The 25,000-nt window shown below is 40.5% G+C and overlaps 1 protein-coding gene across 2 annotated transcripts in view; it reads left to right on the top strand.

Annotated features, from left to right (window-relative positions):
• LOC122766046 (cAMP-specific 3',5'-cyclic phosphodiesterase 4B-like) overlaps nucleotides 1–21,030 on the top strand; it is a 23,173-nt gene extending 2,143 nt beyond the window's left edge. For both annotated transcript variants that reach the window (XM_044020654.1, XM_044020644.1), the window contains exons 2-7: nucleotides 8,633–8,827; nucleotides 12,416–12,663; nucleotides 17,186–17,371; nucleotides 17,460–17,496; nucleotides 18,245–18,315; nucleotides 19,588–21,030. In XM_044020654.1, the coding sequence (XP_043876589.1) occupies nucleotides 8,786–8,827; nucleotides 12,416–12,663; nucleotides 17,186–17,371; nucleotides 17,460–17,496; nucleotides 18,245–18,315; nucleotides 19,588–19,654 (651 nt within the window). In that variant the 5' untranslated portion in view covers nucleotides 8,633–8,785 and the 3' untranslated portion in view covers nucleotides 19,655–21,030. The remainder of the gene's footprint in view (nucleotides 1–8,632; nucleotides 8,828–12,415; nucleotides 12,664–17,185; nucleotides 17,372–17,459; nucleotides 17,497–18,244; nucleotides 18,316–19,587) is intronic.
• Nucleotides 21,031–25,000: the final 3,970 nt, after the last annotated feature.

Raw genomic sequence — 25,000 nt, 5'->3', positions numbered from 1 at the left:
GATATCAGGGAAAGAAAAACATAAAATATGTTTTTCTTTCCCTGATATCTGATCCTGACAGTTATTGTACTGATACCAATAATGTACCGAGTATTAGGTCATCCATAAGGAGAACTTGTGCAGGTATTTTGTGTTGAAGGTCAACCTATCACAAGACGTGTTGGTGACAGAGTGGAAATGTGTGGAAGTGATATGGAAAGCCTTTGTCGACTCACATTAACTCTGTTGTGTTCGAGCTGCGGGGCTTGGTCTGTAAACCAAGAGTTAAATGCGACACAATGAATCACGGTACATTTAGAAGTGCCCTCTGAGCACGACGAGGTTGACCAAGACCCACTGAAGATAAATAGCTCTAGTTCGGCTCATTCATTTACCCGGTTGGTTAAATCGACTTAACATTCTCACAAGGTTCACTTTGTCTCACTTGAGTCAATACAGACTCAATAGTAAGTGACCTTTTTTGTAACCACTCTTACATTGGGGCCATTTGGAATAACTGACAGTTTTATAGCAATCATCTCAATTTTAGTGGTTGTTGAATCTTTCAAAATAAAGGCACAACAGTGAGTACATGACGTGACAACCTCTACACTGTGTGAGGTAATGTATGAAGAAACCCAGTCTTCCACTGTTACAACACTGTTCCAGTGTCAGAAGTTGTCCTTGTTTGCCATATAAGACACTGAATTACCAGCAGCGGTACCTTGACTCTGGTGTTGGTGCGCAACAATATATTTTGCTGTTCTTTACTCTCTTGTATCAGGTGGTGGACAATATTAATCGATTACTAAATTAATCAACAACTATTTTGATCATTGATAAGCTTTTTTCATGATTAAAACAAGATTTCCGATTGTTTAAGCTTCTTAAATGTGAATATTTTCTTAATTTCTTAGCTCTGGATAACAAAGAAATCATTAAAAGTTAATCAATTTGGTTTGTGGACAAAACAAGACATTTGAGAACATCATCATTTCCAGGTTTGACGAACACCGATCAACATTTTTTATGGTTTTCTGATATTTTATGGACCAAACGATTCATCGGTTAATTGAGAAAATAATCGACAGATTAATCGATTTTGAAAATAATCGTTAGTTGCAGCGTTTTGATTTGCTTTATATTTAAGTGCGTGTTGTAATTGGTTAGCTAAATTACATTTGCTGACCTGCCCCTGTTCAAATTCCTTAAACAGATCAGCATGACTGTTGGTGAGAGGCCTTTCACAGTAGGTACATATTGGCTTCTTTCTGCATGATATGTAAAAAAAAAATCTTCATTTTTTTTAATCATATTATTAAGCACTGTCACATACACCGTTCAACACCGTACGCCAAAATGTTGCCAAAGTCCACTTGATCATAAGTCTGTTGTGTGGCCGGTCATGTGGTGTGAACTCAAGTGGTCACTGTCCTTTATTCTCCTGAAACAAGAGGGCACATAGTACAACTAGGTTTTTGTTAAAGGGGCTCTGGCTACTAGACTGGTGATTCATTTACTGGCTGCTTATTGGCTTTACTGATGATGAGGTTACTCCACCGCCCTTTAGCCAAAACACTGATGTTCTGCTTTCAGCAGATGAATACATGTGCTGTGTCTGCGCAGGACACTTACTGTCACACTGGGTCAGAGTTGGTCACACTGGGAGCAGAGGTGGGACGGGGAAAAAAGGCGACTTGTGTGCGTGTGTAAATTGGAAATCAATGAGGCATCGTTGGAAATCAGATTTAGTTGTGACGTTAATAAGGTTTTCTTTGTACCATGTTAACATATGTTAAATGTCACGACGGCCATGAAGTGCTAACACAAACTTAAAGCCAAAACCAAGTCACATGAAGCGGCAGGACAACAGTACGCAGCGATAATTAGTTCCATTAGTAAGAGCGTGCAAACATGCAAAGACAGCAGTATAACACTGACCATCATGTACAGTATTAGTAAGAAGCAACACATGTACACATGTACAGCATAAGACATAATTATAAAACAACAGATTTGACTAAATAGGACCGATGACAGAAATCACAATTTCAAACAGCACAATTACAAAGATTCTTCTTCTTTTCTCGGCTCCTTTCATTTCACCACAGCGGATCATCTGCCTCCATCTTGCGCTATTGTTTATGTCCTCTTCTGTTGCACCAACTGTCCTCCTTCACAACATCCATGAACCTTCTCTGTGGCCTTCTTCATTTCCTCCTGCTCGGCAACTTTATCGTCAGCATCCTTTGTCCAATATAATCACTATTGCCAAACTGTTCCACCTGAACTGTCCCTCCAATATGCTCATTTCTAATCCTGGTCACTCCCAAAGAAAATCTCAGCATGTTCAGCTCTGTTCTTTCTTTGTTCTATGCCAAGTAAGTCTCCTCCTTGCATTGGTGCGTAGAAGTTAATATTTTAAAGGTATCTTGTGGTGCCTTTCTGCATAGAGCAACCCCCGCGGAATATTTAGATTATTTCACGCGATTGTTCACCTCGGACCAAATCCTTTCCACTCGAAGATTCTGTTGAACACAAAACATGATTTTAGAAAATGTAATGGATTATAGATTAGTTTAGGAAATGTGTTCACTCCTTATTTGTTAGAAGGAAAAATGGTCAGAGTCTTTCTTTTTTGATTATATTGGTTGTAATGTTTGTCCGTATTAAAAAAACCTCACCCTTGTTGGTGTTGTTTGAAGGTATGGTGGCCTGCTAGGGTTGTGTCTATGTCTTGATAGCATCTCTTGCATGTACAAGCACATGTAAAACTCCCTGCCGTGGTCAACCCTGAGTTGGTCCCACATGCCATGATTAACCACCGCAGATCTGGGATAAAACGATGTGTACATGTGCAAAGGAATGCACTGAACTTAACTGACCCAATAAGAAATTTGCATTCAATGAAATATTATGACAATATCATTGGTTCTGAATGTATTCACCTGTAAATGTCCTCATAAATCACAAGGTTGTTTTTCACTGGCATCAATTTTGCTGCTGTAGCCGTCAACTGCCAGGACGTGTGTCACTCCAAACGTCACAAGCTTCTCGTTTTGGTCCAGGTGAATTTTATGGCCCTTATATTCAGCATGATACGGGATGGGATTTAGATTACGAGCATCCTGAAGAAAAGGTTTATATTTTGATTAATGCAGCTCTATAATATAATATAATAATATCCACAAATTCTTATATGCATGGGCTGGTTATATTTTTCGTGGCATCAGTGGCATCTAGTCTGGTCATTTGAATTTCAGATCCCTGCTGTTCACAGACGACCAGTGTGAGAAAACATGGCGAAATCCAAATAAGTAGTTCTTTTAAATGAGCTGATGGTAGAAAGACAAAACTGGAGCACGACACACCAATGACAACTACGGCTGTTGTCGTCTGACTTCATAGGTCAACCAGGAAACGTCTAGTAGTTATATAAATATATCACTTATCTAGCACAGCAGAGGCAGACACATTTTCATTCAATAAATTGATTCCCTCCTAGTTCTCATACAGAAGTTCAGTTAAACAGTGTCGTTGACTTATTTCATGGGAATTGGAAAAGTAACTTTTAAAGTAAAGGTAAAAGTAACATATTTTTCTGTTTTATTGGCTTGTCAGGAATCTGTCCTCTGACTCTTTTTACAATATGACAAACACATGATTTAAAGAAAGAGCTATCCTGTAATGATCTGATGACGTGGTCCAGTGGCAGCAGGCTCACAGGGTCAGGCCTGTGTGTGTCCGTGCAGCAGGATAGTGAGCGCTCTGCATGTGACCTCCACAGAGTGACGTTGTCTCGCTGCTGCCACACATTGGTGTGTTGTTTCTGTTCCCTCCTCAGCAAACTCCTCTGTCCTCAGTCGTCTGAGGAGCCCAGTTCGGCAGGAATCTGCTTCACCGCACTAAATGTCCACTGTCTGACGTCGTTCTGAGTGGCCAGAGGCAGCAACTGCAGTGTGCTGTGGTTTAAAATCACTGATTTTCTTTATGGACTTTGGTGCAGACTAAGTGAGCAGTTCAGAAAGTGATGCAAACTTATCTGTTGGTAAAGTTTGCATTTGGTAATCAATATGAAAGGTGGATTGGAAGGTCGTTTTTTTTGTGTGTGCGACCTGAGACATTGTGGTTACTGAGGTGTGAATAAAGTAGGTGTGGTGTTCAGATTTAGTAAATAAGGGTGGGTCTAACAGTAAAACAGGATCTGCCGCTGTTCTGTCAACAGCTGTCATGTCTTGTGACTGGTGTTCACTTCTTGAATCTAGATCTCTTGAAATCTTAAATAGAACAAATAATTGTTTTTCACTGATTGACAGGAAGCTTGGTAAGTTCAGTCTTAGTAGCTGCCTGGCATTTGTATTTATTTTATTCAATAGCTCTTTATTTAACAGAATCCTACTCGTGAGTGACTGTTGTAAAGCTGTCATTGTCATACGACATGACACTTGAACATGTTATTGCAGTTGAAAACATTAGCTCTTGATATCCCTTTGTTTTGAAGGCACAAGAGCTACTTTTGTGTGTGTCCAATGACTTTAAATGGATGACTCACACTGCCCCCCCATTGCTAGTAGACACCATATGGCACGATAGGCAGCAGTACAGGCTCGCTAACGTCACATGCAAGTTATAATATCTTAATCCTGCACGTGGGGTGGTGTTAGTGGAGCTGATGAGATAATATCATGATATTAGATCGGAAAGGACTAGAACTTGTTGACGATCTGACAAGGCAGAGAGATGGTAGTAGGGTCTACAGGGCACATTCTATCCATTGCTGTTCTATGCCCTTGCACAAATGCATCCGTTTAGTCACACTGTTCGTCTGCATGTCCACACTAGAGAAACAGCGATCACCCAGTCATAGCGAGTACGGCTGCTACTAACAATTATTTCCATATTCGATAAATCTGCTGATTATTTTCTTGGATTAATACTTACTTACTTGTTTGGTCCAGAATATGTTTACCAAACCGGGATATGATGATGTTCTCGAATGTCTTGTTTTATCCACAAACCAACATTGTTCACTTTTAATGTGAGTTACGCTAAGAAACCAGAAAATATTCACAACTGAGAAGCTGAATTGAGAAGCTCCATTTTCCGCTAAAACATACTTTACAAAATTGACACCATGCTCTATTAAACTCCTTAAACTAGCGATGAACTCCTCTGTCTACTAATGTTATAAATCAAGTGAGAATTTGAGAAATGGGTTCTTTGTGTAACCCGTGGAGTCGCCCCCTGTTGGCCGTCTGTCTCTTCTGTCCTACTTCCCAGGCTTCACATTTGAAAACAAAAGACATCCATTTTTATGCACGGTCAGTGTTTTTGACCATATCTGGCTAGAAGAGGCTAGAAAATAATGGTTCCCAGAGCCCAAAACAAACTATTCACAGTAATGATATTTCAGAGTGGCTTGAGTAAATATATGGCATTTTTGCTTTTAAACAAAGTCCATGGATTGGTTGCAGTGGTTTGTTCTGCCCTCATGTTGCAGTGATGATACACAGCACACGTTGCACAATATTCCCCAGTGTTTCTTTCCAATCTTTTGCAATCAGCATCTTGAGTGCTGCCTCATGACTGCACATTCTGGTGGCTGCTTCACATCAACATCCAATTATTTGTAGAGGTACCAGCCGCCTCCATGGGGAGGGCCTGTTGCTGGGTTTACAAAGAATGAGAGGTCACTCGAAGCTTGTTTCTCTGAAAAGTGAAGGCAGCAGCCTGCCTAATTGAGACACCAGTGTACCCCAGTGTATTCTGTCCAGTGGTTTTCTTTGAAATGATGTCTTGGGGTTTAGGTTTGGGTGCCTCTTCACAGGCCCATTGGCTCGTTGCATCCCGATATAATGACAGAGCTGTGCCCTCCTCACTAAAGTGCTGATAGGAGGGAACACACCTCACAGGGAAACAATTAAGTAACAAAGATTTAATCTCTTAGTAGTCTGTTTGTCCCCCTTGGATACATTAAAAGCTTCTTCAGTGCTGTGCTTACTACTATTACTCCCAGAAGAAATCTCAGTGAACACTGAGAATTAATCAAAACAAGACAAAGCATTGTATCATGATATGCCTAGTGCATAACTCTATCACGTTATAGCCAGACTTTGTACTACATGTGTTCATTCTGACAGAAGAATTGTTATTTAACTTAGAACTAAGTCAAATCAAATGATTTTAGTCTTCCTTATTTTTGGTTTCTTGTCATTATCAAACTAAAATTGAAACTAATATTTTTATACATGTTCACACTTTTATGAGCAAACCGTTAACTGTCTAATGGGAAGTTGATTGAGAAAAAAGGCAACAGAATGGATAATTAAAATCATGCAACGTGAACCACATGCACCCTAACTAAAATCCAAGGAGTGCAACCAACTCTGAAATGTGTTAATCCAGTGGAAAGTTTAAAACCCACACTGTTATTAGTCACTGTTATTAACCATTTCCATCATGGAAATGCTACAGTAGCTATAACAAATCTGCGAATTGGTGAATTCTGATGATTTAGACACAAATATCCAGGCTTTGGTTGTACAATGTTGCCATTCATCTGGTTTTATTTTTTCTTCCACTGTCCATGGAGATACCACAGCCTTCAGAACAGAAACAATTAAATGTTGCATTCCACCTCATTTCATGATCGATTGTCTCTCACGGGCAGACGACTCCCCCAGCTGCTTGTTAGAAGATGTAACACATATGCACAGTAAGTTTATTAAGCCGTTTGGGTATGAGCGTCTCAGATTCTCCGATGGCAAAAAGGCAAACTGATCCTTCTGCACCATTCCATCGACAGTCTCAGTAAACACTCATGTTTGATATATTTGAAGCTATAACGTCTTTGTAGGTTTAACATCTAGGTTTGCTGCGTGTACACGGCATGATTTTCCATAACCCCTTACCATCTGTAGTTATTGGTTCTCTGGGGTCTATTCATCTGACAATAATTACTTTTATGGAAGGACACTAAACTTTAGGACAACCTTATAAAGGATGCTGTGACAGAATGGTTGAAGTGGTGTTTTTTTTGTAATTATTTTCTGAAATGATTCCGTATGAGTTGAGTTGTTCCTTAAACAGCAATTATTTTAATATTTGTTTATTTTAAGTGTTGGTCCAGCAAATTAGTTGTGCACTCATGATTCATGACTGGATCGCCTCCGGCTGATTCCCCTTTTGTTTGTATATGAGTTAAGCAAAGCAGAGCGTTTACCTTTTATAATGAAGTATAAACAATTTGAATAGTGCTGTGGATACATCTGCGCAACCTCATACATTATTGAGCTGCTGAGATTTGGACTGGCAGCTCAAGAAGGATCCTGAGGATGCCCGAAACACTCAGTCTCTACTTGGCCTGTTGCCATTTCACTAAATTTCATTAAAACTCAGGAAAGATTTGTTGGTTTTGAAAGCTACGAGGAGAGATGATGTGGTGGATTTCGTAACGAAGGAATTCTCTCGTCGTGCCACTTGACTGGGCAGCAGCAACACCGCCAGTTGTCCTACACTGACTTTAACACAGGGACACATTGTGCCTGTCAAATGGGGTTATTGCGGAAGTCAGTGGTGAAATGGAATATATTGATTCGCTTCTGTCACATAGATTAGTCACTCATGTGTATTCAAGGCAGGCTAACAGACAGGGAGTGGACTGAAATACCTTCAGGCTCATTCTGTGTCGTGCACTGTACCACAGAACTCTAACAATTGTGAAGGAGCACCACACACATAGCACATTTACTACAAATCACATTTGGTGCTCAGTATCCCAGGTGTCGTGTATGTATGAAACAACACAAGCTGCCTGTGTATTATATGGTTAAATACCACAAGAGTCTCACTATTAAGTCAGTGAATCACAACACACTTAAAAGAGCACAACAGTGTGCGGTAAGTTTGTTTGGATAAACAATAATAATGAGAGATTTTGATAAGAATTGTTGAATAAACTCTCCCCACGCCAAATTCCATAGAGAAAATCAGTGATTTTAGCCCATGGGGACACAGGAGGTGCTGCCTCGTGTGGTCCGTTGATGAAAGACTCTGAATTATGTCTCTACTGCACAGTCATAGCGCAGTTCCTCGCTACAAGACAACAAACAGCAGCATCAACAAACTCATACAACACATGATCGAGTGAGAGTAATGTGAGGTTCACAGCGTACTGAGCTGTGAGCTGTGAAAACGAGCCGCTAACAAGGATGGATTTTATTACTATTATTTACTATTATTATTATTATTATTATTATATTGATTAAGCTGACTTTTTTAAAAAATGAAATGAAATGAAATGAAATGAAATGAAATTAAATTAAATTAAATTAAATTAAATTAAATATTTACTTTGAGACATTTCATTGTGAACAAGCTGCTACCACTAAAAAACCACTAAACCACTAAAGTAATTTCTGGTATTTGCACTTTATTTCCTCTCATGAGTTTATAGTGCAAGTGTCTTACTGTACTTGTACAAACTTGTATCTGGTAAGACACGTAATCCCTCACAGTTCATGTAATGTCTGCGCCTTTGTGTAAGTCAGTGTGTGTAATGTGGTGCCGTGTAGACTTCTGCACAATAACGCAAGTGGGAATTACAGACATGATGTTCAACCCCCTCCTTCTGCTCTCTGTTTCCCATGTGCAGACTGAGTGCCGAGGCTGACCAGTGCTGAAGAAGCAGGAAAGCAGAGTTTTTTTTGGAGAGTGCATCAGAGTGTGTGTGTGTGTGTGGGGGTGTACGTGTGTCAGTGTGTGGGTGTGCGTGTGTGTGTGTGTGTGTGTGAGAGTATCTCTCAGGATGAAGAAAAGCAGGAGCACACAGGGGGTTACACTGGCTGATGTAAGTATTGATTTTTCCAAACATCCTTCTGTGAAACCCTGTAGATTTCCTTTCATACAGTCCATTACATGTCCACTCGTGATTTCTGTCTTTGTAATTCTGCGACTTGTCTCATACTTTCACAGCCTAATTCTGCAGTTCACAGTTTCTCTATAATGGCGTATTTCCACCGGCTCTACTCGCCTCGCTTCGCCATGGTTTAAGTAGCGTTTCCACTAGCATAGTACCTAGTACCAGCTACTATTTTTAGTACCTGCTCCGGCAAGGTTCCAAAAGCGTGCTGAATAGGTACTATGCGAGGATTGGTCAGACTGCCGGCCACTGACTGGCCAGAGTGCCGTCACAGGAAGAGACGTCCCACACACAAATCAAGCCGAACAGTGCCGAACTGTGGATCAGTTAAAACTACTTAACAATCCTAAAAACGTGGGTTAATCTCTAACAATTATGAGGAGTCAGGTGTAAAATCACTCGTCACTCGTTCGTGTGTGTGTGTGTGTGTGTGTGTGTGTGTGATGTAAATACGGCATAAGCCACATTATGTCTTTTCCGTCGTTGCCCCCGATAATAAAGATACAACGGGACGCGACACTGAGGCAGCAAGGTGCGGTCAGTGTGTCGGTGTGTGGTGGCGGGTGACTCATAAACAGATCAGTGTGCTGTTCGCAGAACTGAGAGAGAAAAAGATGAGTTTCATGGAACAGAGCCAGGCTTGAACGATGGTGAGAGATGAGAGTTGAGATGATGGAGCAAGAGACTGGAGGACTGTTGTGGAGGTTTAAGAGAAAAGGTGTCAAAAGACGGATCACACCCGGACACAGTCAGGCCACAGACTGAATGGAAACATGGATGAAGGACAGAGATCTGACAGAGAGGCCCATCTGTTCCTCCTCTACGCCACCAACGTTTATGACTGGGCAGGCAGGACACATCATTTACACTGACGTCAAACAGAAGATCACAAGGCCAAGCTACATCCTGGACAAGCTTTCCGACCTCTGTTTCCCAGTGTAATTCAGTTTCATGGCCGGTGATTATTAACCGTCGCTTTGAGTCACAAGTGATTTTGCTGATAGCAAAGCCAGTCAAAGTCTCGTTTTGGAATGAAAAGGCCCTCTTTTTTTGTTAAATACAATTTCAAATATTTATGAAACGGGCCCTCACACGCGTTAGATGACGGTTCACTTTCCACCTTCCTTTGATCTATAGGTGGGTTACCATGGCAACCAGGGTAGTAACTTCAATGTACTTTGTTAATGGAACACACACCGGCGTGTGCAGTGTCAACTTTGACACTGTTTGGATAAGAAATGACTCGTCTGTCTGTCTGTCTGTCTGCGATCCGCATATCTGTTCGCTTGACAGGCTTCAAAACTTAGCAGGTGACTTAAAGGGCACGGGTGTTTGCGGTGTTAACTCTTGACACTGTTTGAACGAGAAATGCAGACGAAGGGAACATTGCACGTTATTTAAAACAATACAGTATATAGGATTGTTCCTCGCACAATTCATCTGACGGGCTTCAATCCCGGCAGGTGAATCAGTAAAGACTTTGACGTTGTTTAGATAAGAAGTGAAATGTTCTCCCTGTGTGTGCACGTGTCCAAAAACAGATTAATTGAACACTCTAAATTTCCATAGGTATGAGTGAGTTAGTGTCTGGCAACCTGTCAGGGTTGGGCCCCGCCTCTCTCTACCTGGAATTGGCACCAGTGGCCTCCCATGACCCTCATGTGGATAAAATGAACGTATGTTTATTTATGTCGTTGTATTTCCCTCAGTACTCTGTGGCGTTTTATTAAAAATGTGTCATAGTTATTTGGGAAGCACGTCCGATGACGCAGTCAGAGCATCTCTTCTACTCCTCCTTTCCATCATCTTCAAAAAAGCTTTTTGGAAGTTTTCCAGGGAACATGGGAGCTCTTTAATCTCTCGCAGCCAAGACGGACCTTTCATCTTCATCACGGAAACACCCACTCGTCCTCTGTTTTGACAGTGGAGCTACACTACCCCTCCACTGATGCCTTTCATCACACTTTACTGTCCTGTGCTATATGTAGACAAACGCGCTTTTGGACATTTGGACCACGAAGAAAGGATCAATGAAGACCTACAGTTGTGTGTCACCGGATTTAATGTCCACTCGTCTCTCCGTGAGAGGGAGAGCGTCTTTAAATAGACAGAGACAGTAAATCAGACAAATTGCTTTTCTTGGAAGGAGCAGTGTTGTGTTGACTAACCGTCGGAGAGGAAGGCAGACTTCCTATCCTATTTCTCAGTCTCTGTTCACTCCGTCCTCGCCGTCTCATTCAGAGACTTTCTTAGAGTTCCTTCTTTTAACTGCGTAGGCTCTCATTTATTTACGTTTCCTCTTTGCTGTTTGACTGGCTCTGTCTCTGCTGTCGGTCTTTGACACTCGTATTCTGAACAGATGTGATGTTGTTGATTGTCTTCTCTCCCCCTGCCTGTCATCATTATCGTCATTAGCATCAGCATCTTGTCAGTGGGTGTCTAATCACTCGATTAAAACTTGGATCTGTAATTTGGAAAAAAAAATAAAAAAATGCAGCTGAGGCAACTTTTTTTCCCCAGCAAATTAATAAAAAGTTCCACATTTTAATATCAGTTAGTCACTCTCCCAGTTTCCTGCATCACACACGTTTATAAGAGACAAATACTTTTCACTCCCCCCACAGTGGCATGTTAGGAATTCCTCAATTTGCCAGCATAAACCTCCCCTGTTCATTTGAGACCTGTCGGCATGTTTCATTAACACTTGCTCGCGGTGAACATAAAGTGGCGTTTGATGCATGTTGAATGGGTTTCCTCAGTGCTCTGCCTTGTTTACTACCAGTCATTACGGAGGCGCAGCCAGAGCTCCGAACTGGAACCTTCGCACTCCGACAGACGCATTAAACATTCAGTTTATGTTCCGCACAGGTTTATGAAAATGTCTGCTGGCAGCTCAGGTGTCGCGGGGCCATTTGCCAAAGAATAAAATGCAAAATGTGGTATTAGTATTCTGTATGGCAATATGTTAAATCATAGGAAATATACAGGGCAATGTTCAGTGTGGTCTCGTCTTTGACCTACAGTCACACTGAAACTGCTTTCGTTTAAAGTAAGTGCACAGTGTAATGGTGCTCGAAAGAAAGAACGCACTTATTCTGATTATTTTTGTGGCCATTTCGGCTTTGATTAGTAAAATGGCAATTAAATATACGGATCAAAGGAACAAGTGTTCTCCCACAATTTGATCACATTTTGAGTTGTACGATGGGGGTAATTTTTTATATAGGGGTGCTTATTATGGCACAGCAGCAACACCAGCTCTGAGGAAAAACACCCATGTCCTTATTTCACCTTGTTGCTACTGCTACGATTTCACAGTTGTACACCTGAAGCTGCCAGGGACACAAAAGTTGTCAGTTTACTCTTTAAAAAAGCATGTTTGTGTGCCATACCTGTCCCTCGTCTACAATATCCCATAGACCTTACCGCTTTTTTGTATTCAAGGTGGCCTGTTTTGGGGGAAGAACTGCTATGAAAAGGTTTAACCCAATTAGTCGCTGTCATTTTCCCCCACAGGAGAATAAGGAGGCTCCCGTGGAACTGTTTGCCACAGCCAACACTCTTGGAGTAGAGGCGTACCGAGTCCACAGGCGCTTTTCTGGCAATCTGCAGCTGCCCCCGTTGTCATGGCGACAAGCAGAAAAGGAGAGGGACAGGGGCAGGCCACTCTCACCCGAAGAGAGTCCAGTGACCCGGACCAGACCCACAAGTCTGCCCATCGCCTCCCTGCCCCGCATCGACATCACACAGGCTGATCCGGACAGGTGAGACACCCCCCCAAAAAAAAAACACAAACAAAACAAAAGAATTGATCATGTTCACTTTTCTTTCTTTGTAGTTTACAGCAGAACTTTCAGAATTCCATTTTCTGGGGCTGTAGGTCATGGCTCAAGGACGAAATACTTAGTTTTAGATGTCCAGATTCAGGACTGTATCGACACTGTAGGAAAGGGAGCAGTTTATTTCAGTTGACTGCTTTCGAATCGACCTTTGAATTGACCTTTGTAAAGAAAAACTTGTTTTCTTCTTCGCGTTTTCAGTCCTGTGCCCTGGAGAGAACAATATGTCAGTCTGTATTGAGAATGACAATTTGCCTCACGAATCCTTTTCCTTTGAACCATTATGACTCACCACACTTACACATGATTATGGGCACTCTTCAGAGACCTAGTCCACCGACTGTCATCTGTTGCTTTTATCTTCATATTATCACTCGTGCTCTGTTCTCCTGCTCTTTAAAAGCCTTTTAAGTCTTGCATGTATCTGGATCAAAGGACAGGAGCAGGGGCTACTGAACGCAGGACACTGTGATGACATGACAGTGAGGAGGACAGGGAGCTCGGATCAAACGGACTCTTGCGGTGTTAGGTGATAGAAGGTCTCTCGTCATATTTCACGAAGATGCTTTCGCAAGCAGATCATGAACAAGCAACTCTGCCGACGCAGGAGCTTATATGGTAACAGTTTCTTTGTATGCATGAGACGCAGCAAAAGGCAGTAAAAGAAATGTATCTCAAATAACTCTCTTCACTGTTTCTCTCTATTTGTCAGCTCACTTTATTTATTGTGCTCGTTAAGAGAAAAGTGCATAGACATTTAGGATTTATTGCCTCACTCCCATAGACCTTTTAGCAGAGATTCACTGGAATTCAAAGCTGGAGTAGAGATGACTTTTTTTGCTCAAGCTTCTCGTTATGACGTTGAAACCGAATACACAATGTGACGGTGGACTCGTACATGTGTCGTGTTGTTGCTCGGTGCTGGAGAACAGTGTCTGTCATGCCTCCGCCGCGCACATGTGAGTCAGCCAAAGTGGCAACCGAAGAACACCATCTGCTTTATATTGATCCCCCCCAAAAACATGACTCATTTTACCGCAAAAACTGTGTTTTCAGGAGAAGTACATGTGTCTTTACTGGGGCATGAAAGTGTGGTCTCTTTAAAAACTCTTGATAGAACCTCGATAAAAACTGACCTATATATATATATATATCTCTCTCTGTATATATAGAGATATATATATACTGCATTACCGGCTATACTAGGTCAGATATAAGAAATATGACACATAATTTAAATGCTATGACTTTGTTTTATTATATTATTATTATATGTTTCACATTTTAAAACTGAATGAATTACAAAACTGATAATCAAAAACCAACACATTTATTTATAGTTACTGCCCACCTGCAGTACCGTCTTGACCCACTAAGGGGCCGCGGTCCACACTTCTCTGTCTTAACTCATGTCCAGTCAAGGTCATACTGTGTATAGAGTCTTAACTTGTGTTTTCGTGTCAGAGGGCTGTGCTCAGTTCGTTAACCCACCGTATAATGAAGAAAGAAGATAGAAGTCTTTAATATTTATTTGAATATCAGGTTATGAAGGCAGTGTCTTCCTCTGTTTTTACTCCAATAATGGAAAGCTGTGCTTGTTCTCAGTATGCTGAATGTAATCCAGTCCTTCTCTCTGTTTTGCTTCCAGCCTTGTGTCAGATAGCTGTAATGTGAATTCAATCCTCTGATGTGGACATATAATTTATAAACTCTGACAAAGGGTTACATTAACTTTTGAAAGAACACATTGTTGTCTGTCAGAAATAAATAAATGTTATCTGTGAGCATGACACATAGACTAGTGTAATAAGGTGTCCAAGGCCAAAATACAGTATAGGGAAAAAAAAACAAACAAAGGACAGAACAAACTAGTGTCCAAGCAAAGTCCAGTGTTCAGTGTAGCAAAAATAAATCCTGAAAACTGCTCTCCTACCTAAAATATGATTGTTATAACAGTGACCTGTAACCTTACTCCTTTCTCCACTGTTCCTGTGAACACGTTATTATAGAATCAACCTTTCTGAATTTGGCTCAATGAAAAAAAAGATCATTGTAATCTTCAGTGTGAGTTGTTACATCAAGCACGAGATACAGTGTTTTGATTTTTATTGCAGCTCAGGACAGTTTTTATCCATATACACGGTTTATTTTTGCATATACATTTATGCCATATTATTTATTTATAAAGCATATTTCAAATTGTTGGATAAAAGCAAGGGGGGCTTCAAAGGAAAAAAGTTTGGGAACCACTGCCATTGTCCACGTATATAGAAAAAAATTGCTCAATTGCTGAGTGAATATGTCAATTTAGTAAATTCTGTTTCCCTTTAGAGGAAAATAGACGCTAAAGTACGGCACATATGAGTGGACACCGGTGTGATTGACAGCTGGTGTTGTCCAATAGGAGCCTGGTTACAGGTGAAGTTACAAAACCTGAAAATGGCACTGACTACCTCTTAAAATGGGAGCTCAGATTATGGGCGACAATAACTGAAGTCTCTCTAATCAAAAGGAGACTTATTTATTAATGTGGTCTCATGTAGATATGACCTGAGAACCAGAGTCCAGGTGAAAGGGGGCTCTGCACAGTCCGAACATGGATGAGTTTTGAAATGTCCACAATAGATTTTCATTGGAATAAACACACATTTTTAGATTTTTCTACCTGAACGTCCTCTTTTGTTACTGTAAGCTCAAGCTCTCCTGTGGGATCAGAGGAGGCGGGTGGAATGAGGAGTACTCTGACTAATCTGCTGTGGAGGGATAAACGGGGTGACTGCAAGACACTTCCATGTGCTCTATCCCACATCGGCCTGTTAGCATCTGCCAAGCCCACTTGTCCTCAGCATGTGGCTTCTGACTGGGCACAGCGTTTGTTTGTCTATGAATGAGCGAGCCATGACAGCACTGGGTTTTTTGGAGGTGGACGGTACAGCAGAATGTTACGGAGATCCCCTCGGTGCAGAGCTGGGCACTTTGATTTCAGCGAGGAAGTAGTTAGAAGAGCTCACCTCTCGGCTCCCAGGTGACTATTATATAATCTGAATTTCTGTGCGACAGGAATATCTTTTCCAGAAGAGTTCAAATTTAATCTGTTGTCCCAGACTAATGCCGTGTGAATTTATCCAGATTGAAAGAAATTTTGTGTCATTACCATAAATGTGTGTTTTTTTAAGAGATTAAGAGATTCGATTGCGACATGTGAAGGAAGTCAGTGTTAATGTTGTGTGAAGTTGAGATTTGGATGACGCAGAGCACAGCGTGGATGACGACATGTGGACAGTTTGTAGAATTTCCACTAATCTGAGCGTCTCTGTGGCGGAGGTGGGAAACGAAGTGCGTCTCAGATGGATGTGTGCCTCATTAATCCCACATGTAGCAGACATTACAGATGCAGGGCTTGAATTTGGGGCAAAGAGAGTTTTGGGAATTCCATTACACAATAGATTAAAGAGGAATTGGTTGAGTGGATTTGACAACGTCACCGCGACGTCACTAAAATATTTAACTGATTAAAAATGTCATGATCGATCTAAGATGTTTTATTTGAATGTTCTATTCTGCACTTTCCATTTATTCTTTGACCTTTCACCTCTAAACTGTGATCCATCTGGCTTCATGACAGCTTGTCCTTTCCTGCTTCACCCACTCCATCCACGGTGACACACAGATTATATCTGCCTGACCTGAGCATCTGTGGTGGTTTCGTTTAGAGATGTTGTCATCGTGTTTACATGTTTGTGGATCAAACTTTAACAGGCTTTTTCCTGCATGTTCTGATTTTAGTTTCATATTTTTATTTCATATAAATGACGGATGGCTGAAGCTGTCATGAGCAGAGCAGAGACACAGCGGACTGAAAAGCACTTTTCTGCTAAGCCTCAAGCCAAACAAAGTACTTGTTTTCTAATCTGAAGGGCTGGATTCAGCACATAATATCGTTATCAAATAATTGCAGTCTTTTTTAGATTTGATATTGCACTTAATCATAATGCAATTTCGATTTATTTTGTGATTATTTATGCGGCCCTGAAAGCCAACCCTCGCCCACTCACCAGTCATTATTCAGTAACTATATCTCTGCTAATAAGTGTTTGTTGTATTCTGTCCAAATTTTACTCAGAGCAAAACTTAATCATTAAAATAATTATGTAACATTTTATCACAATACAAAGTATCAATAGCTTGAAACTTTTTTTTAATTTTTCATTTCATATTAACAGTATGTTTGCTTCTTGGATATGGATGGATTCATATTCACTGTAAGGTTTAAGCATTTTTTTTAATTAATAAACTATTTAATTAATAAACTATTACAAACATGTTCCTACAAAGTCATCCACATACATCCACTGACTCTCTTTGATGACAAAAGCAACAATAAGCGGACTCGTCTTCCCGCTGCACTTGTTGTTCTTGATTCTTCTGGTTTGTCTCTTCCCCCCAGCTTCGAAGTGGACAATGGTCCACAGTTGCTGTGCTGTAGTCCGTCAGACCCACAGGCCTCACCGGGTTCAGGTCTGGCCCTACACCCCCATACTCAGCGCAGAGAGTCCTTCCTTTACCGCTCTGACAGCGACTACGATCTGTCACCGAAGTCGCTGTCACGCAACTCGTCTATTGTTGGAGAACTGTGAGTTATTTACAACACGGCTCTCGAGATGGTGCGTTTGTTTGTGTGTAACCGACTGACGGTTTGCTTTCATCACACTCCACCTCAGGCACGGAGAGGACTTGATTGTGACTCCCTTTGCTCAGGTAAACAAAGATTTTTGAAGTATTGTTTTGTGAAGTTCTATCAATTCTTTTCTGACCCCTGGTGGCAAGTAGTGGGCAGCACACAGGCTGTTTATCAGTGGTGTTTTTTTTTTAAGAATGAGTAGATTTTTGAGGCTGACCCTCCTAAACTGTCACCATGGAAACAACTGCATCTCAGGGGCAGTGTTACGGAGACTGCGTGTTCTAATATTAATTGTATTTGGATCAGGTTTAGGCCGGGTTTGGAAAAGCAGAAAGTGTGTTGCGTTCCAGTTGGCCTGAAATCAAGCCACTATTACAAAATAAAAGACTTTATTCGCTTCACACAGACTTCGACTCTCAAAAACACTTAATAACATCCATTTATCCAGATCCTTCGATTGAGACAACAAATATAATCTGAAATGTGCAATTTTTTCAAATTTTGAAAATATAATGTTCTTTCTTTATAATGGACACTGTTTTAGATTCACATTTAACATTCTCCTGAACACAGCAGCTTGGGTTTATGTATTTGCATTAACTTAAGTGGAAGCAACAAGAACCATTTAGCACTGAGCTGCCGCGGAAACTAATTGTAAAATATCCTGTAAATCTTTTTGCAATAATGCGCTGCATTACCATGCAGTAGGAATGGATCTATAATAATATTATACAAAATATTTGATAAAATATAAAAAAAATATTACAAAGTTATAGATTCCTTATCATTTCCGTCTTTGAATTGTCTTTTCTTTATTTTTTGTAGGTTCTAGCAAGCCTTCGGACCGTAAGGAACAACTTCACCACCTTGACAAATGTGCAATGTGCATCTCATAAGTGAGTCATATCACGTGTATCACAACTATAGCATGTATGTATTATGTTTGTGATTTATGAGGTATTACACCGGGAGCATTATTTATGGAAATAATATATGATATTGATGGTCCGTGAGCGACCCCTAGTGGTCCTTGAGGTGACAAGCAAGTAACGTATCACGGTTTAAAATTTAAGATGTCAGTGTTTCTCAAACTGCCCGCGACATAAATGTGTTGTTGTCAATATCAAATCAACTAGTTCATTTTAGGAGGTTGTAATTTGTGAACTGTTGAAGTTGGTCTGAAAAAGTTCAAGAAACACTGGTGTAGTGGTTAGCACTCTTACCTTTGCAGCAAGAAGACCCTGGTTCGAACCCCGGTTGGAACAAGGTTCTTTCTGCATGGCTTCCTATATAGGGCTTGTTGGACACTCTAAAGTGTGAGAGTGAATGGTTGTTTGTCTCCATATGTGACCCTACGATGGACTGGCCAACTGTCCAGGGTGTATCACCCTATGTCAGCTAAGATCGGCACAGCACCCCTGTGACCCTCCTGTGGTAGAAAATGGATGGATGATATTGGAAATCTACATGCAGAATATTCAGAATGTACAACGCAAGATGCTTATATTCCTCACTTGGGGGCGCCAGTTCATCAAAAACCTTTCCAGTACTAGAGCGTCAAGACTGAATCTTTCTCTTTAAAGTACAGACAGAATCCTCTAGGGAGGGGTGTGTTTTAAAACTTGTAAATGTGTTCTGCAGCAGAAGCACAATGGCATTTTAGTTGAAAATTACCTTTGTGTCACTTCCCTCTGGTCATGGTCACTACTGCAGATGCACTTGCCTCAGGTCTGCTGGATGAGGGCCACTGAGCCAAAAGTAAATTAGGAAAAGATTAAGACTGCAACCATTGATTGTTTATTTGAAAATTGAGGATGGTATTTTGAGGTTTGTTTTTGTCTTTTATTCACAATTGTATGACCGTCTGTGGACCGAAATAACAAAGCGATTCATCAAGTTGAAACTGAAAAATGTATTTATCATGAAAGTCACTGTTACCTGCAGCCCCGAGACAAAAAGCTGTGAGGAAATCGGTCCTGTGAATTGATGTTGTAATAGACCTAGATTTAGTTCTTTCTATCTGCTTATGATTGTTGCAGCAGTGACTGTTGCTCAAACTAAATCACATTGTAAAAAGAGATTTTTATTATTATACAGCCATCTGCTACACATTAACATCTCAGTTTCAATAACAATACTTTTAATAGTTTGTTTTTCTTTGATTGCAGGAGGTCTCCTGCTGCATATCAGCCCTCTGTCACCAAAGTCTGTCTCTCAGGTGAGTGTACTCTATAGTCTCTTAGTACTGTACTCTGCACGACAACATAATTACACCCTCACCAGAGGCAAAGATTCTGGGAAACATGCCCAACTGTTATGCGCATGTGTGCTTTCGCTGCACGTCTGCAGCTCCTTTTCTATTATGGTTGCTAAGAGGTCAAAGGCCAAGATTGGCTGCTGGTGGAAGGAGAAGAATGCAAGATTAAAAGATTGTGATCGACCCAACTATAAATACACCACTGACAGTATTCTTCCATTGTGTTAATCCCAGTACGTGCAGCTTTTATGCACTAAACTCCGAGATAAAAATCTAAAAACCTATTTTCTCACACTCACAGCGGCGTACAGAGAGTTACTCGACCGGCACTTGTGCCGCAGGTGAAAGAGTGTGGTTTTGCACTCATCGTGCACATTTGATGTATGAAAAGTTGTGCAAATATTCGTTCCCGAGAAACCTTTTGCAGATCCGTCATTTCCTATGAAAATGTCGATGTAAATTATCTAGATATTAACTAGATGGCTTGTTAGTTACACATGCAAATATGAACTCTAATCTAATTCAATGATGCGGGAAACACTTGAAAAAATAAAGAACCCACATTCATTTTACAATTGGACAAAAGGAATGAAAGAGTGTGAGTGTTACTGAGAGAGATTCAATGGTCTGGACTGAGATCAGGTAAAAGGAGGGATTGGATAAATGAAAGAAGGGAAGGACGGAGGTGGGGATATTAGTTCCTGCCGCTCTGGTTCTTCAAGCCTGATTTACGTCAGCACAGCCTGCACATGGTTGCACTCCACTTCCTATCAGCACAAACGTGCTGTTGGGAGTGTCCCGCAGCAGGAAAAAATACAAGTCAAGTGTGAGTCTCTTATTGTCTTTCCTCCTCCTCCACAGTTCTCACAAACCTTGACCTGAACCAAATAATCACTGATGAGTGAAACCATGCCACAAGTACAGTCACTCATGACGTTTGTGGAAGATAAATTGAGGAAAACAAATGCGGCAGCTTCTGTCTTAATTATCTGGAAATTGCGTTTAAACTGTGTCCCATCACAAAGCGCCGCCGCCATCCCAGACATACGTACAAAGAACATAAGAGTACACCTGCCACTATATAATGGTGAGGTTCACATTGTTCATATGGCAATTAACAGTATCACACACGCACAGATGCCGTCATATCCTCGTTTGTGCTTCTTTCTGTCTCATTTTCGTCAACTCTTTGTCAGGAAAGGGGAGACCAGATTTTTCCTGTTTTGCATCTCTGTTTTTCAGTGAGGCACTTTTATTCCCACTGGTGGAAACGCTACAGTACCTGCGTCTGTCTGGGCATGAGCTCAACATAGCTGGCAGGGAGGGATCTCTGTGAATCTTTTAAAAAAACAAACAAACAAAAAAAACACCATAAAGGGATTTGAAGAAGAGAAGTGAAAGAGACTGAAACACGTCTGAAACGATCAAGAGGTTGAATTTCCGTAGGACGGTGGTCAGCGTTCAAGAAAGAGTAAAAGATTTACCAACTCCCCGCAGGGAGTAAGAAAGGAAAATAAGAATACGTGCCAAAGGTCGGAGACAGACGTCACAGTTTCTGAACTTTTAATAAGAAGTGATGTGGGAGAAGCAGGAAAAAAATCCTGGATGAAATAAACACAAAAAAGCCAGTAGCATGACTGCAGTTACTGGGTGGAAAGTGCACAAGAAGCAGAACGTGTCGGGGGAATACTGAAACAATCAGCTCAGCAAATGCGTCAATTCAGACTGTTTACTCTGTTAAACATCTTACTCCAGTAACGTGAGGGGATTGCAGATTTCCTCATGTGAGTTTGCAGTTTACGCTTCGCAAACACTCTTGGCCCATCACACGCAGTCCTGTGAGTCAGGCAGTTAACAAAGGACGCACTCTTCCCTGAGTGATTCAGATTATAGGCTGTGCAAGACATCGCGCTTGATTCATTTGAAGAAAATACTTGATTATGACGTCCTTAACCTTCAAGGGCTGGTAAATAATCTGTGACGGTTATCGGCAGCATTAGCTGAATATTGTCAGATGGCAGGGTCTCCAGGGTATGTGGTTAGTCATTTGACCCAGAGAGGATGTGAAACCTGATCACCTTCTTACCATTAATGTTTCCTTTGACTGGCCTTGAGGAATTAATGTTTACACGACACCCACGAATGAATGTTTAAGGCAGCACTGATGCCGAGTTGAGCTGTTGGGTCATAGGACATAGGACACTACCTCATTTGCTCTATAATTTATAAAAATTGAAAAGAAAATGTATGTGCCACCTCTGAAGATTATGGTGTTTGCTTTTTTTTGAATGAGATTCAAAGGTGCAATATGTAACCTTTGGTGATTTTCGTTAAACTAAGTGAGGACGGGAAGCAGGAACAAAAATATATTTGTTTTTCAAAATAAAACTAAATTTAAGATCATTATAAAATAAATCCCTCCCTAGGGAAAATTACTTTTATTTTGAAAGTCGGATGCTGCCGCTGGTCTGTCACCTTGACCTCTGTCACTGATCCGGCAGAGCAGTAGCTCACTAGTTTCATCAAAATGGATGATATAAAAGCTAAATTAGCTTGTAGATAACTCATTGTTAAGTTCGACGTTTGGAATAAGTTTGGTGTGATAAGCAGGCAAATTTGTGAATCTGGGTGGCTTCCAAATGGGAGTTCATATTCTTATGGGTGACATTATGACTGCTTGCCACTTGTTCATACATGATAAATACACAAAGACAATGAAAATGCATGGGTTCATAACACTAGAGTTCACCTGGTCAAACAAAGACGTTTCAACCGTGTAAATTGAAGTGTAAATGATAAGTGAATCAATTTATTATAATTTCAATAAATGCATTCAGTGTTGTGTGCAACCATGTTAGAGTACAGTAAGGTAGCTACATGTCGTTTTGCCTCTTGTTGCAATGTGTTCCTGTTGACGTGCGTCAGTTGTCATTGTTTGACTCACCTTCATTTTGAAAAAAGCACCACTGTGGTGGAGTTTCATGACAAAGACGGTGCATGTTTTTATCAGTTTAAAACATGTAGATCTTCTTCGTCATGAACTTATTGTCACCTTTTATGGTAAAAAAAGAAAAGAAAAGCATTCTGCCTTTCTTCATGAGCCCATCCCCATACACACTGCCTCTGCATTGGGAATGAACAGACATGTGACTTTGTGCGTAATATGCGCAAGGTGTGGAGCGCGACACAATAAGCATTACTCATTCATACTCGTTTCATTTTGTAAACATGCCCTGAAAGAGCAGTAATGCAGAATAACCTAATTCAAAGAAAGTTTTCCTGACAGCACAGGGAGGAAGTAAACCATGTGCTAGTTACTGGTAATCTGCAATTTGATGGCAAACAGTCCTGAGAAAATACTTCCTAATTAGGTCAAACTGTAGACTAATTACAACTTCACAGTGGTGATTATGTACGTGTGTGTGTGTGCACGCGAAGTGGTTTGCATTGCAAATGAGTAGTGTCTGTCATGTATGATCATGAGAACTTAAATGTCTTAAGTAACCTGCATTAGTATCACATGTAATGTATAGTAATATTGTACAACACTTGTATTTTGAATGCAATCTCCAGCTTGTTAAGAACAATAGTAATAATGTAGTAATTAAGTGATAATAGACACAATAAGCAATAATAATATGAGCTAAAAAGTAATATTTGGGTAATAGCTTGGCAATGAAAATGACTACGTTACCATTAATGTTAGATCTTCATATTTTTGTGAATTAAAAATGATAAATACACACGCATTTTCTAATGTTATTATTAAGTTATTACATGGTTATTACTGTAGAAACAAGAAGGGATATATTACAGTGCTAGTATCAGCCGAGTGGTTAAACAACAAAGTGTGAAGTTAAATTAAGTTTTTGGATAAATTCAATGCAATAGACTTTCATATATATCATTGCCTAATGAAGTTTACTCCCTCACATTAACAGCACAGAGGAAACAGATGGATGCATAAATAGTCAGATCGCTGGCCACATGCAGATGGCCAGAACAAAATTGGCTTGTCCTTTTCAGTCTCAGCAGTCCACTCCGCTCCAGTCTAACAGCAGTTACCCTGCTCCACGGCAGTAATCCATGTCAGGTTTTCCAGGCCTGCAGCCAGAGGTGAGACTCTGCAGGGCTGGAAGCGTGCAGCCTGGTTAAGTATTTGAATTATGTCATTGACGTCAGCACAGTCATAAATCTTGATGCGGCCCATCCCTCAGGCTGGCCCATGCCAGCACAGCTCCATGGTGCATTGTGTAGAAGCTGTCATACAGGCCACAATAAGGTGTGTGTCAGAATGTGTGTGTTTAACTGTTTTGTTTTGACAGGTGAGGAGATAAAGCCACAGTTATAAACTATGAAGAGCCATTATCAACACTGAAGGCTGTTTTGGATAAAAGACAAAGAGTGATAGTGTAGTTTCGGGGTTGGACGTGCTGTAAATGTGCACCACCTCACCAACTCCTGCTGTTAACATCTTTAAAAAGTGACACTGCGTTATTGTGCCTCATATTTTCACCTTTTTTTTATTGTGGTATCAAATTTGAACATCCTGTTACTGTAACTTGTTTACTGCAAGAAGGAAATGAGAAGGAAGTAGCGATGGGTTTTTTTTTCACTGTGACACATTTTTATTCATCTTCTGCTGAGGATTTTTCGGATAACATGAGGTGCGTCATCCTTGTGCACGGGGCTCTTACAGTTTTCAGGAAGTACACAAGTACCTAGTGCACTTTTTCTGTAAAAGGAAAAGGAAAAGCCTTGTAACTCTGATCATTTGAAATCACCTGAAAACTCCCAATTTTTAAGAGAGCTACCAAACCCTGGTTGATTCAGCAACAAACCTGCATGCATGCAATGTATTATTAGTGCCTGCTGCTGCAAGGCTCACTAGAATGCATTGCAGCGCAAGCATCTCTTGTTATTCTACGCGTGTAAAATGACGCATGTCGTCCAAAAAGTCAACAAGATGTTAGTTCAGTATGTTGTCAAAGAATTTGACAAAAATGTCATAGTTTAGAATGTCATCTGAAATTTTACCAAAATGTCATAGTTTTGTATGTTGTCTAAAATTTGGCCAAAAACTCATACTTAAGTTTGGCGTCAAAGAATCAGTCAAAAAGGTCATAGTAAAGTATGTCGTCCAAAATGTGTCAAAAATATCACAGGTTAGTATGTCATCCAAAATCAGTCAAAAAAGTCATAGTATAGTATGTTGTCCAAAATTACTCAAAAAAGTCATAGGTTAGTATGTTGTCCAAAATCAGTGAAAAAAGTCATAAGTTAATATGTCGTCCAAAATCACTCAAAAAAGTCATAGGTTAGTA

This window comes from Solea senegalensis, linkage group LG1, assembly GCF_019176455.1.
Source record: "Solea senegalensis isolate Sse05_10M linkage group LG1, IFAPA_SoseM_1, whole genome shotgun sequence".
Classification (NCBI taxonomy): domain Eukaryota; kingdom Metazoa; phylum Chordata; class Actinopteri; order Pleuronectiformes; family Soleidae; genus Solea; species Solea senegalensis.
This window is presented reverse-complemented; position numbering and strand designations above follow the sequence as displayed.